Below are 16,153 nucleotides of genomic sequence, written 5' to 3'. Positions count from 1 at the left end.
GCATACTAAGTTTTACTTCGTCTGGCCTAAATTCCTGTCTTTTGGTATGCGGACAGCGCCGAGGAGACAGCTAGGAGAAGACTAATGTTAGTAGTAGGTAGGTGTTTTATTTGTTTGAAAATGTACACTAATTCATACGTATGAGCTGCTGACACAATTTACAACAATTTTCAGTAGCTCATAATTTAAAACAATTCTGAAACCACATTGCCTTTAAATCTGTTATTTAACATAACTGACGTGTGTCGTAGACATTATATATGTTCTGATTTTTGTTATATAAACTTAAATGATTATTTTTAGTATTATATGACCATAACAGCTTAATGAGCTATTTATTTAAACACCATTATGCATGTCATATTTTTACAATTGTATGGTAATTAAGATAACACAATAATATTTTGTTATTTGATTTTTACTCTTTAGATAATGCATGATACAACACCCAGAGTGCAATCCCCTATTCTTTGCGCACTGGTTTATTTCTAGCCCTATTTTTGTTTAAAGGAAACAGAAGCCCAAAGGTAAGTTACTAACGCAGCAAGTCATCGCTTCAAGCACCCAAGCTTCAAAACAAGTAAGATTTAGTTTCTAGGCTAGGTTACTTATGGTTTTGCCATGATGTCTACTGGCATCTTGCGGTATCATTTTGTAGTCTCTTTTTACTATCGTCCATGTCGTTTTATGTTCATGGTTTGCTCTAGTCGTTTCTTCACAAGTTTGCTATAATTTTCAGGTAATTCACAGTTTATGTGAGCAGTATAGGTTGTCAACCTAAATAAATTTAAATGAAGAAAATAGTCTTTGTGTTGTTTTTCTTTCACATCATCATAACATAATTGCCACTTTTCTCTATTTTTCAAATAAAATGTCAACACTTACAATGTTTCCGTGTCTTGTTTTTGTATTTAAGGAAAATATTCACAATACATTTTTAGGAACAAAATTTTAAAAATTAATAAACGTTGAATAAATATTGTCTGTGTGTCTAATTATTTCATTACTTTAAAAAAGAAAACATTGTTTCTAACATTTAATTCGGAAAAACTGAAATCATAATCTTGTTATTATCGTCCATGTCCTTTCATGTTCATGGTTTGCTCTAGTCGTTTTTTAGCAAGTTTGCTATCATTTTCAGGTAATTCACAGTTCATATGAGCAGTGTAGGTTGTCAACCTAAAACGACATGTGAACTGGGTTGTTTATATAATGCGCGGTTGTTTACTATGATCATAAATACATTTTAATTTTTTGAATAGTCTTTGTCTCATTTTTTTTCATATCATTATAAACAGTTTTCAAATGAAATTTCAATAAAATGTTTCTGTCTTGTTTTTGTATTTATAGAAAACATTCACAATACATTTAGGAAAAAGTCATTTAAAATAAATGTTGAATAAATATTGTCTGTGTCAATTTACTTCATGATTTTCAGGAAAAAAACGGTCACTTTTAACATTAAATTCAGAAAAAACAAAATTCACAGTTCATGTGAGCAGTATAGGATGAAAACCTACCCTGCTCATTTGAACAGTGTTGTCTAAATAATGAATAAAGACTGTTTTGGTGTCTTATTTTTTTTAATTTAAAATAAAACATTGACATTACATTTCACAGTGTGTGTACTGTTAATACTACTGTACTGTTAAAAAAATGTTGCATCCAGGCAGTAACATAGATGTTGAATAATTAATTATGTTTGTATATGTTTTACTGAATATAATCATATAGCAGCCAGTCTCTGAAACTTTATTTAATCTGCAGTTTCTCCAATGTATTCCACCTTACAAGAGCCTATAAAAAAATGATTCTGTATTATTATTTTTAGTACCAACATATACAAAATTGTTTGTAAATAGTACATGTGTAGTAGGTACTGCTCAGTGCTTGGTGACAATACAATTGATTGAATCTTTACTCCATGATTGAATCTTGAATAATGCATTAAAACCCAAATTACTAAACCTACATTTTCCTCCCTTTTCAGGTAAAAAGTAAATTTCTTGCATAATAAATGTAGCATGAAATTAATAACTTTATTAAAACTACAAAATAACCTATTCAAAGTCTAATTTAATTAATCTTAAATACATCTTTCGATTACGTAATCCATTTATGACGTAATATACTTTTTAAACATGCGCAGACTATACTAAAACTCTCGAACTCAATTGCTCCCTCCCCCGGCGATCGACCGACTGCTCTCTCTTTAACAACTGTCGTCGACATCGATCAAGACAAGAGGCTTAGCATTTCTCATGTGTGCTAGAAAAAGACCCATTAAATAATAGGTTTATGAATAATTCGACTAAAAATGGCTGGCAATGCTTTAAAAAGACTTATGGCTGAGTATAAACGTAATTTATCATGATTATTTTAAGTTATTGCCGAGTAGCAACTAATGTACTTTTCTAGGCAGAGGTTGGCTTGTCGTCAATATAGTCCTCTTTAACTATTCTTGTCCCTTGTATTGCTGTAGTGTGGTTGATTCGTCCCAACTGTTTGGCCTAGTAGATTAATATAGCCGGCCCTAGGTTAGTCGGAACTAAGTTGTATTACATAGATATCAGGGTACCAAATGTTTTTTTTTTCAGAACTTAGTGTTAATCCACCTGAAGGTATCATAGCTGGTCCAAAAAATGAAGATAATTTTTTTGAATGGGAAGCTCTCATAACGTAAGTATTGAATTGAACAACCATGGATAAGGTATATCTATTAACTCTATAGGCTATATTGTTGTATTTGGTATCAATAATACTGTAGTACCTTCTAATACTGTATATTACTTTATTAGTGGCCCAGAAGACACTTGTTTTGAAGGTGGTGTGTTTCAAGCAGTAATTAATTTTCCAAATGACTACCCTTTAAATCCACCTAAAATGCAGTTCACATGTGAAATGTTTCACCCTAATAGTGAGTATGATTATTCTTGGATCAGTTTGTAAGTAGTTATTTTAGTATGTACTGCTACTGTATATAGAGTGTACTATTATAAGATAAGATTTATAAAGCGCACATATCCACAGTGGTACATATTCCCTTGAATTAAACTGGGGAAAACAATGTTTTAACAATGGCCAATATCGATTAGGGGAAACTTGGTGGAAATGATAGCATGATTACAAATAAATTCGCCTAGTGGAAATCCGGCTTAATGGACTTAAAATGATGATTAATGAAAACAAACATTTCTTATTGAAGGTTACTATTTATAGTCCACTCTACTAAACCAGATCACTGAAAACCCAAAACACAATTATGTCCTATTTGATTGTTTAAATGAAGACATTGATGGATAATTTGTCTTTATTAGTTTATTCAGATGGCCGTGTATGTATATCAATACTTCACGCACCTGGTGATGATCCTATGGGGTATGAAACAAGTGCTGAAAGGTGGAGTCCTGTACAAAGTGTTGAAAAGATTTTATTGTCGGTAGTAAGCATGTTAGCAGGTAAAAAATACTGTTGGATTATAGACTTGATGATTTGTGAAAGTGATAATTTTTCATGAACTTAGCTAATCAAACTGTAACTATAATAAATCATTATTTGCTATACGAGTATAAATATTTGGCTATGTCATAATATTAGACAAGAAATCAAATGGGAAGAAAAAGAATGATAGCATGTTGTCACTATTATACTATTGGTAAAAATATTGTTCCATCTTTTTCATTTCAGAACCAAATGATGAAAGTGGCGCAAACGTTGATGCATCAAAAATGTGGCGTGATGATCGAGAAAGGTTTGAAGAAAAAGCGCAAGAAATCGTTAGAAAATCTTTAGGATTGTAAGAATAATTATATTTAATAATATATTTTTATTAAAGAGTAACTGGGAGGTCAGTTATTCTTTTCAGAGATTTTTATTTTTTCTTGTTATTCAAAAAGTGTCTAAATATGGTAGTGATATGCCCAAATATGGTAGTGATATGACATCATCGTGTCCATATATAGGCACATTACATTTTTTGTCACAAAGTTTGACGGTGTAGACCGAGCTTAAAATACACTTAAGGTTAGTTTCCAATTTAATATATAATTATATATTGAAGGAACAATAATGATATCTACAGTATAAATTGATATCAATATGGAATTAAGATAACGTTCTTAATTATAGATTATGAAAGATATAATTTGATATAAATATGTTTCACATGCTATCAAAGCTGAATAAACTAATGAGTATGAATATTTTGTACTGGACTTGCCCCAAGCCTTATTGTCTTTTTTTTATCGACGTTTCGGTATGAAACGCCATATATATGTGTTCTAGTCTAATTTTGAACCAGTAATTTGAGGTACTGTGCAAGAAAAAAACAAGTTTTAATGCTGTTTAACATTACCTGGAGAGAAGTATCTATATAGGGTTTAGATGGTTTGACCAACAGCTAATGCTTGGTTCCCACTGGAGACGCAACACAAAGACGCAACGCAACGTAAGGTAGTTGACCAATCAAAAGCGATGAATTGTTGGAACTGTCCCTTGTCGTTGGTCAACAAGCTTGCATTGCGTTTACGTCCTTTCGTTACGTCCTAGTGGGAACCAAGCTTTAGTTAAACCCTTCTTCACACAGTAACGTATAATAGTAATACAAATATAGAATCTATGTTATTTCTTAGCGGACTGCCGGTTAGGCTTAAAGCTTGGTTTCCACTAGCGACGCAACGTAAGCAAATGCCCTTCTAATAATGGTGTTTTCCCCCGCCTGCGATGTTTGCAGCACTATTGCGTCGTCGGTTCTCACTTGTGATTACGCAATACAGCACTTTGCGTCAATACGTCGTTGCGTTCTAGTGGGAACCACGCTTTATTCTCGTTTTTAGGCAACGAAAAACGTAAGCCCATTGTATGTCAATTAAAGCAACTAGCACATTTATATAGTGAGTCTCTACTATATCTTGTTCCTTTATAAAGTGGACCAATTGTACTATGTTAATTTTATTTAAAAATAAACAACGCTTACAATCAGATAGTATTGACTGACCTGTGTTTATTTAAATTGTGATGTAAAATTTAGCTACATTTTGTATAGCGAATTCAAATAAAATCGTTAATCTTCTTTTTCCAGATACGAGCGTCGTAATTTGTAGCCATAGTCCAACTCGGATGAGATCCATTGTCATTCCTCATGGTTTCTGAAAATCCTCAAATTTATATGTATATATTATGTATTTATCATTGTTTAATATCACTGTACGAAAACGAATTTGCATGAGAATTGAACAATTTTGACGCAACAAATTAATTAAATTGTAAATGGGGAATAACCTGCTACTTGCATGCTACTAGGCTGAATTGCGCACAGGTCAGGATGACACATACCACAACTTCGTCTTGTCCCCCAAAAATTAATTAAATCAGATTTTGAATAGGCCATTGTGTAGTTTTAGTAAAATAAAAAACGAAAACAATTAGTGTTTTTACTGATATAAAGACAAACGCAAACCAAACCAATTTGGATTTAAATAACAGTGTTTTCAGGTAAATAATTCTTTTTCCCGATATTTTTGCCAATCAAAATGGCATATTCAACAAATATGGGGGAAAATGTATCTTTAACTAGAGGGTACTCCGAGAGTACAAACCTCCGGCTACTGTAAAATTCCCCTACATAAAATGTCCCCGGAAAATATAATTATATAAATATTCCAAGTGTAAATAGCCTAACTGCAGACTACAAAGTTGTGGATGAGACTTGGTGTAATGGTTATGTATCCAGCCACTCACAGTTGAGATCGCTGGTTCAATTCCCACTGAGGTTTTTTTTTTTTTATTATTTCTTTTTTTTGTGGACCTGGATCTTTGACCCTGACCCTTCAAAATTTAACCACAATTATATGATGAGTCATTGATATTGTGGCTAAGTTTGATGAGAATCGGATAAAAACTGTGGTCTCTATAGGCAGTAAAATAGATTTTTGTTAGTTGTGACCTTGACCTATGACATTTTCCCCTCAAAATCGAACTCGTCCGAGCTTTTGGGACATAGATCACTTTAATTTCTGTAGGGTGTATTTATTATGAAGAAGCAATAGTTGATTAAATTTCCTTCATTTTTTGACGGCAAATAACCATTTAAGCGTTCTCAAGATAACTGTATTATCGAATCGATTTTGTGTCCATTTAACCTGTTATTACTGTATTTGTTTGACCTCCGGACGTTGACGTCCTTTTAATAACTTTTACGGCTATGATGACCGGAAGACAAATCAACAGAAATGTCATGCTCTGTTTGTAATAAATTTGTCATTTATAACCGAAGCAATTGGGTCAATTGTCCGAGTCCATGTCGTGATTTGTGTTTTCACTTTCATAAGCGACTTGCAAACAAACCTGCTGATAGTGCTGGTTATCTGTTCATTGGTTCAATCCTGTTGAGTGAATTGTTTTGTGACACGTAAGCCAGAGTTCAATAGGAGTCTGCTTCTTACAGGCCGGGAATTGTGTGTGTATACAATTAAAAAAAAAGTAAGTTACATTTCTGTAATTAGTGTGGTCGCAATTTTTATCTACGATTTCTTTGTCTAGAAATAAAAGTAAAAAATAGTAAAAGTATCAAAAAGTAATATATAGAGAGCCTCGAGGTCAAATTTGTCCTACTGTATCAACATAACACATTCGGTAAACAATATGAAATTTATGAAATTTTAGCATTATATGCGATCTTTATTTAGCGTCCAAAATGGCGTCTAAATATTATTGTCGTTGTCCCCTTAGCATGCGTCCCCTTACGAGGCGGCACAGTTCGGCGTGAATAGAATTTGCCTACGGTAGCCAGTTAAGTCCACGAGTGAATAAAGTATTGAGCCTACGACAGGCTAGTATTTGTGGAACAACTTGAATATAAGAGCGATTACTAGAGCGGATACGAAAATCCATGATCTTTACGAGCGGTCATCAGCCTACCAACAGAATTGCATATTAGTGCAGGCTGGTATGTCGTTTATATGAATGTCGTGTATATTTTTTGTTAAAAGCAAACTTTGATCTTGATAATATAAGGAATGAAAAAAAAGATGTTGCCATTTTTTCTAAAGACATTTAAAGGACCAAATTCAAGATGGCCGCCAACATTCAAATAACCCTATTTAAAAATCAGAATATCACCAATAACACAAATTATGAATGGGGAACAAGTCCGTTTTGATGGTATTACCCATTATACAATCTTAACTATGTAAAGCGATAATATGTTGGATTTCAACATTTTTTTTTGTACAGAATGTTTTAAAATAGTCACTTCTCATAGGATTGTCTAAATATAAGGCTGTCTAAAGTTGTCAATGTTCTCTATATGATAGATATATAATACCCCACTATGACTCTTAAATTACCTAATCGTTAGTTAGAGTTGCAAAAGTATGGAACAACTTACATTGATATCAAATATTCAACAACAATTACGTACTTCTAATTCTAATTTATAGATCTCATTTCTTTTCATAAAAGTGAAACTTGTATTTCAATTTTTGTATCTCAGACAGGACCACAATATAAAAAAAGTGTATTTATACCTTATTGTGAAATCCTGTATAAATATGATGTTAAATAATAAATACGTTATTGCCATGTAATTAAATTTCTGAACCTTCAGGGCCATCGTCACCAGTATGGTTGGTAAGTTTTCAACCTGTCAACTTTTGGCAGAATCTTGAAGGAAATAAAGATACAGCTCATTCACAAGCTTCATAGGCAGCATTATAATATATAATAATAATAATATATATAATAATAATACCACATTTATATAGCGCCCTTTTCATGAGTAATCATGCTCAAAGGCGCTTTACAAGCATTATTACCCCAGTATTTTTTTTTTTTTTTTTTTTGGGATCAAACACGTATGGAAACATACTCCCATAATGCAGCCGGTAACCAGCGCAAAGTTGTGTGTAGATCTAACTGGGTACCCATTTATACACCTGGGTGGAGAGAGGCAACGTAAGTAAAGTATCTTGCCTACGGATACAAGCAATGCGGCGAGAGTTGGATTCGAACCTAGGTCTGACGATCGGTAGTCCAACGTCCAACACACTGCGCCACACGCCCTTACAGTATTAACTCCCACTTCTTATCTTCTACTATTAAGCGCCTTGAGCACTTTGTAGATATGTGCGCTTTATACATCTCAGATGGACCACCATTATAAACAGGTTTGATGAGTGCACATGGTTGTGGTATAAAAACTCATGTACTAGGGACAGACAAGATAATGCCTGGTGATGACTCTTGCCCGAGATGAGTGGAGGTGGACAGAGATGACATCAAAAAGCAATTCTTATTTCGACCCGGTGAATTATATGGCTTTTGAACTTTTTGTAGCATTGTGAAAACAGTGTTGAGGCCAGTGCTTTTGTTGAAACTGAACTTGTATTACCTATACAACAGTGACACAAATATCTTAAATGGAAAACATCTCTAAAGGACGTCACAGAAGCAGGTACAAACTAACTCTGCTTTCTCTCTACAACTTCTGACACTTCGCTAGAAAAAATGCAGAGAAAAAGGTTTTAAGTGACGTATCATTTTGTTTGAAAGACGCTGCCATTTTGTGTTAATCACCATGTTGTTGTCATAGGCCTATCATTTTATGTGATTTCAATCAACGTCATAACTTGCACATGTTTTAATAAGAAATTTAATCCATTTTTTAAAAATGGCGGCCATTTTGAAATTCAAAATGTCAGAATACTGATGAATAATTTATAGGTTTATAATAATTCTTATATAGCAGAGAACCCATATGGCATTAATTTGAACTTAAAATATTATTCATAATGGGTGTTACTTTGTCCAATATGGTACATTTATTGGATATTTTACCTATTGGCGGCCATCTTGGATTTGACACACTTAAGCTTTTTTTAAAAAATGGCAACATATTTTGTCTATTACTTTACATCCTAAAGACACTAAATCAGCTGGCATTTTGCTTTTAACAAAAAAATGACACGAAATTACATAGTGGCCTACATTATATGGGAGTGGTATCTATTTATAATTTTACACTCATTTTCCCCCGTAGAAAATGGAGATCGAAAGAAATATAAGTTACGCAAGTTTAAGCAGTTGTCCACTAATTGGACTTACAGCTCACCAGCTACTTGAAAAACGTGTTTTTGACCACCCAGATCGAGAAATGTACGTGTTTGTGGAAGACAAAGAGCGAATAACGTTTAAAGACTTCAAAGATCGGGTAAGGAACCCAGGGTTGTATAATATGCAAGTGGTGAACAATATTGTTTTTAAATAGCATTGAACAGGTATATTTTAACGAGACTGATTATGTTTATTGTTTGATAACTTTACTTGATAACGACAGGGAGATGTCTCCCTGATAACGACGACGATTACATGGCTTTTACGGTCAAATCAACATCATTTCAGATTTCCCATGCAGCGACTATGGAAAAGATTACGTTAACAATAAAATTACTTAAATAGCCTATAATTGTGTTGATTTAGGTTGAAAACATAGCTTGTGGACTATTATCTCTTGGCATGAAGAAAGGTGACCGACTTGCCATTTGGACAGACCTGCACATGGAATTTCCACTTTGTGTAGCCGCTGCAAGATCTATTGGCCTTATATCTGTAAGACTTTATTAATTTAGTGAAAATAAATACACCGTATAAATTCAAAAATGTTTTAAATATTATAGGTAGAATATGATAGCTTAAAGATAAATGTATTTTATAATATGATCTACAGTTTGAAATTTGTTTTGGAATGAATGCCTATTCTAAGGTAAGATGTTTGATCAATTCTACAGACTGAATCAGACGTGAATTTTGAAATGTGAAATATTTTATAGAAAATAAAGCTTGGTTTCATGATCTTGATATTTTGTTGATAGGTTCGGATTCGTGCAAACTTTCCTAACAGTACTGTACAAGACATCTTACATCGTGTAAGTTTTTTAAAACCATTTAGACCTTTTGAATATTAAAATCACAATTTCCAGTTCACTAACAAAACTTGTCACGTAGACCTTGATATTTGACTCAAGAAGAAATCGTGTTGAATGCAATATTTAAAGTAGAAGATTATGCTTTCTATCGTATATTACATTGATATTGCTGGAAATAATTGGCTAAGCGACATTTATTGCCATTGTAATGCTTTTAAATAATTGTTTTTTCACAGACTGATTCAAAAGTAATTGTGTTAGGGAGGAATCCGCGTGACTTATCCAATAGATTGGAAGACATCAAGGGGAGTTCCGACAAATCGATCAGGTAAATATGAATAATATTGAGCTTTTTGTTTGCGACGACCTGGAACAAGTCAATAATTTCTCTCCTCGGCACAATTTTGGTGGCCTAGGTCCAGATGTCGGACTATACCAACGACATACCAAAGCGTGGTCGCAAATCGCCGCAAATCGAAACGCTCTTTAAAGTTTCAGCAAGCGAACATATCTATATATATATTTAAATCAAATGCTCTGCTAAATGTTCAAAATTATCTTCTCAGACTTCCAAATACCATTATAGACGTCGGAGACGATAACAAAGGGTATTATAATCTCATTTTTTCTTGCATATGACTAATTTCCAATAAACTTTGTTCCTTTCGTGTATCTCGACTTTTCTATTGTATAATCATCTTATCAATTTTTAATTAATGTGAATTTCATTAATATAATTTGTTTTCCATTTCCACCAATATCAACTTCTTCATTATTCACACTTTCTACTTTTAACCTTTCTTTCTACTTTCGTTATCTTCGATACTGTTCTTTTTTGTATCAAATCTTTTTCGTTGTTGTTGACAGTACATATTCGCTCGATGAGATTGAGAAAATCGGATTTGAACCTAAATTCAGAGAAATGTTCAGCCTAAGAAAAAATGAAGTTAACCCGGATGATGACTGTGATATATTTAGTACATCAGTAAGACCTACGAAAAGACTAATAAATGAATCAGGCATTTTTCTTACAACAATATACAGAAATTAGAAAAGTTTTCATTCTAGAACTATAGGATAACCATTTATGCTGTCTTTGAAAAATAGAATTTTTTAAAATCCAAAATGACGTCATGATCAATAAGAACAATCGTTATATCGTCACGATGTTATCGCTCTTACTGATCATGACGCCATTTGATTGGACTTGTGGAAATATTATCCTATAGTTCTAGGATAAAACCTTTTACGCTAAAGATTTTTATTAGATTTAAAGTGTAAGATAGAATCTTCAAAGACCATGTGAACACATTATTTGCAATGACATTGGGTGCCCTTTGAGGTATCTTCTATCTATATAATAGTAGAATCCAACATCATGGAAAACATACCGCACATCAATGTAATTTATAACTTTCTCATTAAAACAGGGTTCCACAGGACCCCCTAAGCTCGTGGTCCATACACATTCCAGTGGTATCAATGGCTGTAACACGTTTTTATCTTACATTGAACAGAAGGATAAACCAGTAAGCATATTGAACGAACTATTTAGAGCGTATGTTGTATCAAGATAGTGCACTATTCTTTAAGCTATGCTCCCATCAAACATTGATGATTTGAACTGCAATCATTGGTCACCCATGTTGTGAATATTAAAAATATATTGTCCTGACAAAATAATTGTTCTAATTGTTTGGTTGAATATGTCATTAATGCTACAGAGGCCTAGTTATTCACAGTTATCCAAATTTGGATCGAAAAAAATTATTTACCTGAAAAAACCTATTCAAAGTCTGATTTTATTATTTTTCTTCTTATGTTTTTGAGGGACATTACATCTTTAATAATAGACAATAATTATGTTATCGTAGCATCGCAGATATTTGGGCCGCAATTCCACACACGTTAGCGGAGAGGTATCCTTGGTAATGCCACCTCTCGTTGTCGGTATAACTGCAGTACTTGCGTCACCAACTTATACCATTCAGTCTACTTTAGAAACAATTCAAAATGAACGGTAAGTGTAATGCCTACTTAATCAACAAAATAAATCCGAAAAATAAGTATGCAATAGGATGGTACACCAATCCATTCAGAGTCTTTTATTTAATTATTTTGTTTACCAGATGATATTTATTATACTTATGTATTCCTTACTATAGGTGCACAGATACGCTATTTCTAATCAAGGGTCTGCACGATTTTGTAAACTTCAAAGAAATCGACAAATATGACTTAAGATCGCTGACTGTATGTTAGTATCATTTATTTCGTTATCTCAATATTCACTTTAAATAAATAATAATTTAATTTGACAAAATGATTTTCATTTGAATAATTCTGTGTAATCCTCTTCGGATACCTCAATAAATAAGTCGAATAAATAGAATAAGAAAGAAAGCATTAACAAATGAAACACTTCAACAATAGAGTTTTATTAATCGATTGAATGAGACTTCTCAATTTGAGTTTTGTGTCTTATATCAGGTAGTACTGGAGGATCGAGTATACCCGTAGATATGATGGAGAACTTTGAAAGAAAAGCTAACTGCCAAGTGATAGTAAGAAATTGTACATTCACCTGAAAATTAGATAGTGTTCCCGTTTACATATTTCTTGATCATATTATATTACTCTTTGTTCCTGACACACTAATTAGATAGACATTTTGTTGATCTTGATTAATATTTAAGAAAAAGAAATGTTAAGAAATATCAAAATAACATCGCGAAAACAGAAATTCAACTGGAGGGGCAATAAGTAATAGTAGTAGCCCAAAGCAAGATTTACAATCTATTTAATCCGCTCATGAAGTTTGCTTGTTTTGTGTAGATGTTATATGGCTCGACAGAGGGAATGTTCTTAACATCGTCGACGCATTGGGACTCGCCGACAATTCGACACTCGCCGGGCAAACCGTTTTCAAATGTTGAAGTAATGTATAATGGAATAGTTTTATTTATATTGTTTATCATAATGTTTAGGCCTAAAGATATATTGTCCCCTGAACATTTCTTTTTATATAAATATGCCATTGTAATGTCACATATTAGATCGAAGACAATTTTTACCTGAAAAACTCTAATTTAAAGCAAAAAATAGTCAAATTGACTGCAGGAGGTGAATGGGTTTTAGGTTGAATTTAACCGTTTATTTTGTCTATTTATAGGCCTAAGTACAAACAAAAATGGTTTTCTTCGAAGGTGATTAACTTTATTAAAACTGTGAAATGGCCTATTCAAAGTCTGATTTTCTTAATCTTCATTTTCATGTTTTTGGTGGACAATACATCTTTAAAAAAATACATTTACTATAACAATAATATGCACATATCGTTTTACTTAATTGCCCAACATCTTCTTAGATCAAAGTTGTTAATAATGACGGTATATGTGTACCACTTGGCAATGTGGGCGAGATATGGTGTCGTTCTCCTGGTATGTTTAAGGAATATTTTGGTGACGAGAAACGTACCAAAGACACGTTGACACCTCGTGCATGGTTTAAAACAGGGTAATTGTGCGTTATTATTAATATTATTTTCGCATTTAAATAAATACATTATATTAGTTACGCCTGAAAGGTTATTAGTTGATAGGGAATTAAAACTTAACATGTTTCTTTTTTAGTGACCTTGGTGTGTTTGATGAATATGGTATTCTTGCTATAGTGGGTAGAAAAACGGTAGTTATGTATACACATTTCAATTTTAAATATGTAAAATTTATACGTTAAGTTTAGTTGTTTTATATTTGAGAAAGAAGTCTCAGAATCAGTTCTGCATACACGAGAGGGAGGAATGGAGGCGATCAAAAGGGGTTTCTAAAATAGACTTTACAGGGAGCCTTTAGGTAGTAAATTATGCTCATTCCCCTTCCCTCTTAAAAACAATTATAAGGTGTAGTTCAAAAATATTCCAGTTTAGTAACATAGACCCTAAATGAAAATCATTATGTTTGTGTATAGGAAATAATAAATAAAGGCGGGGCAAAAGTGTTCCCAGCTCCAATGGAAAATATACTTTCACAACATCCGTCAATAAACCAAGTTCAGGTGAGATAAAGCAGTATATCTATGTAGTTATTGTGGAATTTTGCGTATTACGTCGTACCTATAGATGCATTGATTAAGAAATAGACAAAAAGTTATTAAAATAATCGATTCCCCTATCGTATTTATAGGCTTTGACGAATTTGTTTTCGTACGGGCTTTCGCGACTATCCAATTATTCACTCTTCCCTGGTCCACGACATTTTAATGGAAGAGCGCGCCTCGCTATAATTTTACTATCGTTTAAACTATAGGGTGTATTTATTGTTCACAGGTAATTGGAGTGTCAGATGAACGTCTTGGGATGGAGATTTGCATATGTATAAGGTTTGTTTTCTTGTGTTGTTAAAAAGGACGCTAACCTGCAAGAAAGTCAAAATAAGCAGGAGAATGCACAATACAATGTTGCTAGTAGGCCTAAACGCCACACCAGAATGACAAAATACTCACTACCTATAGGCTAATCTAGAAATGTGTACCTATTTTGCCATCCATGAAGGATAATATACCATTAATTATACCATGTAAGATATTTAGGTACAATGCAATAATATATATTTATATTATTACAGACCACAAAATGATATAACTATCGACGGAGAGCATATTTTTGCTTACTTAAATGGCAAGGTTGGTAATCACAGTTATAGTTTTCCTGGTATCAACAATTTCTTGTTGACAAAACTTTAGTTCTTCTGACGCAGTAGTGATTGGTTTATCTGTTGTGTTCCAAATTGTTACATAATCTGTGATAACGGAGCGATTTCGATAGGTCAACATTTTTGAAAATTGAGCTACAATCAATGGGTAGACAGAGAAGAGAATATCCCGTGTTGTGTAGAAGCTATTTTATTATTCAAATATTATTCGTGCATTGAGTAAGTCTACTCTAATTTTCGTATATTCTTTATTGCTTGTTTTTTTTTAAATATTGTTATCTTTGTTTACAGGTTCGGGACGTAAACCTACCTGGTTATGTTCTAATATTCGATCATTTTACGACAACTGATGTTGGAAAGGTAGGCTTAATAACATACTTTTTTTTTATTTCATACGCATCCAACAGCACAAACTCGCCAATTACAGGATGGATAAACTATTTTATAATTTATCGTACTTATAAGTCTCATTTGAGGCTTAGGGAGTGGAGTTGGTTAACCACCAAGCTACAGCTCCACATTTATCATCCAATAAGTATGTACAATGTCAATAACTGTAATGTATGGCTTTTTCAGATTGACCGCAAAGCCCTTACAAAGCAAGTTGAATATAGAATTAAAAATGAGCATATTTTGAAAGTAAAGGGAATTTGAATTGATAACGACAGTTTAGTAGAAAAATCTATATTATATATTTTATAACCTTGTATTACTAATAGTAATTAATTGTTATTGAAAGAAGTTAAATGAAGGTATGTGTACAAATGAATGTTGAGATTCATTTACAAATAAAATTAAAATTAACACATTTTAAATGCAAGAGGAGCAGCATGCTCGATATCTCAGATAGAATCATGAACGTTGTTCTTTTCTACAACTGAATATGAATTAACCAGAATGAATAAGATATGGTAAATGAAAATTATATATCAAACAATTTTCTGAAATTTTAGAAAGTCATCCAATAACCTTTAATATTTACTGTATAATATCCAATAAAGTGGATAATAACAATATGATTTGTTTGACTGTTCTTTCAGTTGTTTTCTAACCTTGTCCTTTAAGATCTGAATACATTTTCAATTATTTGTTTACTATATTATTTTGGCCTTTGTTGCAACGGCCAGGTATAATAAACAAAATCAAATGAATGTCACAGATATGCTGCCTATTCATGGTAAATTTGATTTGAGAGTAATCCATTTGTTCCTTTAATGCTCTTAAAATCATGGAACAAATAGTATTGTTTGGAGTTTGGAGTTAGTTTGGAGATAAAATTGAATCTGAAAAGATAAATTTTAATCCTTGACAATAGGACTGATACTAGTCCGTCTAGTGTGAATCGCCTAATAAATCTTTGATTGTAAGTAAAAGCAGCGTGTTTTTGTGTATTTTGTTCAAAGTGAGTGGCGGCCGTGAAAATGTATACAGCAATTCAGTTTGCTTCTGTTTAATCCCGTCACCGTCATGGGTTTTTGTTTTTTTGTTTGTTATATTTCTGTCTTGACGAAATAAATG

General features: G+C 32.7%; 3 protein-coding genes across 4 annotated transcripts in view; 2 read left to right on the top strand and 1 right to left on the bottom strand.

The window, feature by feature from the left end:
* LOC144843035 (ubiquitin-conjugating enzyme E2 G2) overlaps positions 1-4,915 on the top strand; it is a 58,477-nt gene extending 53,562 nt beyond the window's left edge. Inside the window, exons 2-6 of the mRNA XM_078699687.1 lie at positions 2,235-2,360; positions 2,598-2,679; positions 2,799-2,917; positions 3,318-3,458; positions 3,688-4,915. Coding sequence (XP_078555813.1) covers positions 2,318-2,360; positions 2,598-2,679; positions 2,799-2,917; positions 3,318-3,458; positions 3,688-3,800 — 498 coding nt within the window. The 5' untranslated portion in view covers positions 2,235-2,317 and the 3' untranslated portion in view covers positions 3,801-4,915. The remainder of the gene's footprint in view (positions 1-2,234; positions 2,361-2,597; positions 2,680-2,798; positions 2,918-3,317; positions 3,459-3,687) is intronic.
* Positions 1-16,153, bottom strand: part of LOC144843042 (small ribosomal subunit protein eS26) — a 136,090-nt gene that overhangs the window by 23,434 nt on the left and 96,503 nt on the right. The gene's annotated exons all lie outside the window — the stretch shown is intronic.
* LOC144852173 (medium-chain acyl-CoA ligase ACSF2, mitochondrial-like) lies at positions 9,041-15,952 on the top strand. The gene is made up of 17 exons (XM_078709927.1): positions 9,041-9,208; positions 9,478-9,606; positions 9,870-9,923; positions 10,160-10,251; positions 10,791-10,908; positions 11,354-11,452; positions 11,798-11,943; positions 12,089-12,180; positions 12,414-12,487; positions 12,759-12,860; positions 13,291-13,439; positions 13,556-13,610; positions 13,893-13,979; positions 14,251-14,303; positions 14,549-14,606; positions 14,927-14,995; positions 15,212-15,952. The coding sequence occupies exons 1-17, from the start codon at positions 9,041-9,043 to the stop codon at positions 15,287-15,289; spliced, it is 1,623 nt and encodes a 540-aa protein (XP_078566053.1). The 3' UTR covers positions 15,290-15,952.

Source organism: Antedon bifida, chromosome 1, assembly GCF_963402885.1.
Source record: "Antedon bifida chromosome 1, ecAntBifi1.1, whole genome shotgun sequence".
Classification (NCBI taxonomy): Eukaryota; Metazoa; Echinodermata; class Crinoidea; order Comatulida; family Antedonidae; genus Antedon; species Antedon bifida.
This window is presented reverse-complemented; position numbering and strand designations above follow the sequence as displayed.

What these genes read in the sequence shown, in the direction of transcription:
- LOC144852173 (XM_078709927.1), top strand. Translation starts at nt 9,041, where the DNA reads ATGGAGATCGAAAGAAATATAAGTTACGCAAGTTTAAGCAGTTGTCCA. An exon ending in CGTGCATGGTTTAAAACAGG is followed by an intron (nt 13,440 to 13,555) that starts GTAATTGTGCGT and finishes TTTCTTTTTTAG; the next exon opens with TGACCTTGGTGTGTTTGATG. An exon ending in GAGATTTGCATATGTATAAG is followed by an intron (nt 14,304 to 14,548) that starts GTTTGTTTTCTT and finishes ATATTATTACAG; the next exon opens with ACCACAAAATGATATAACTA.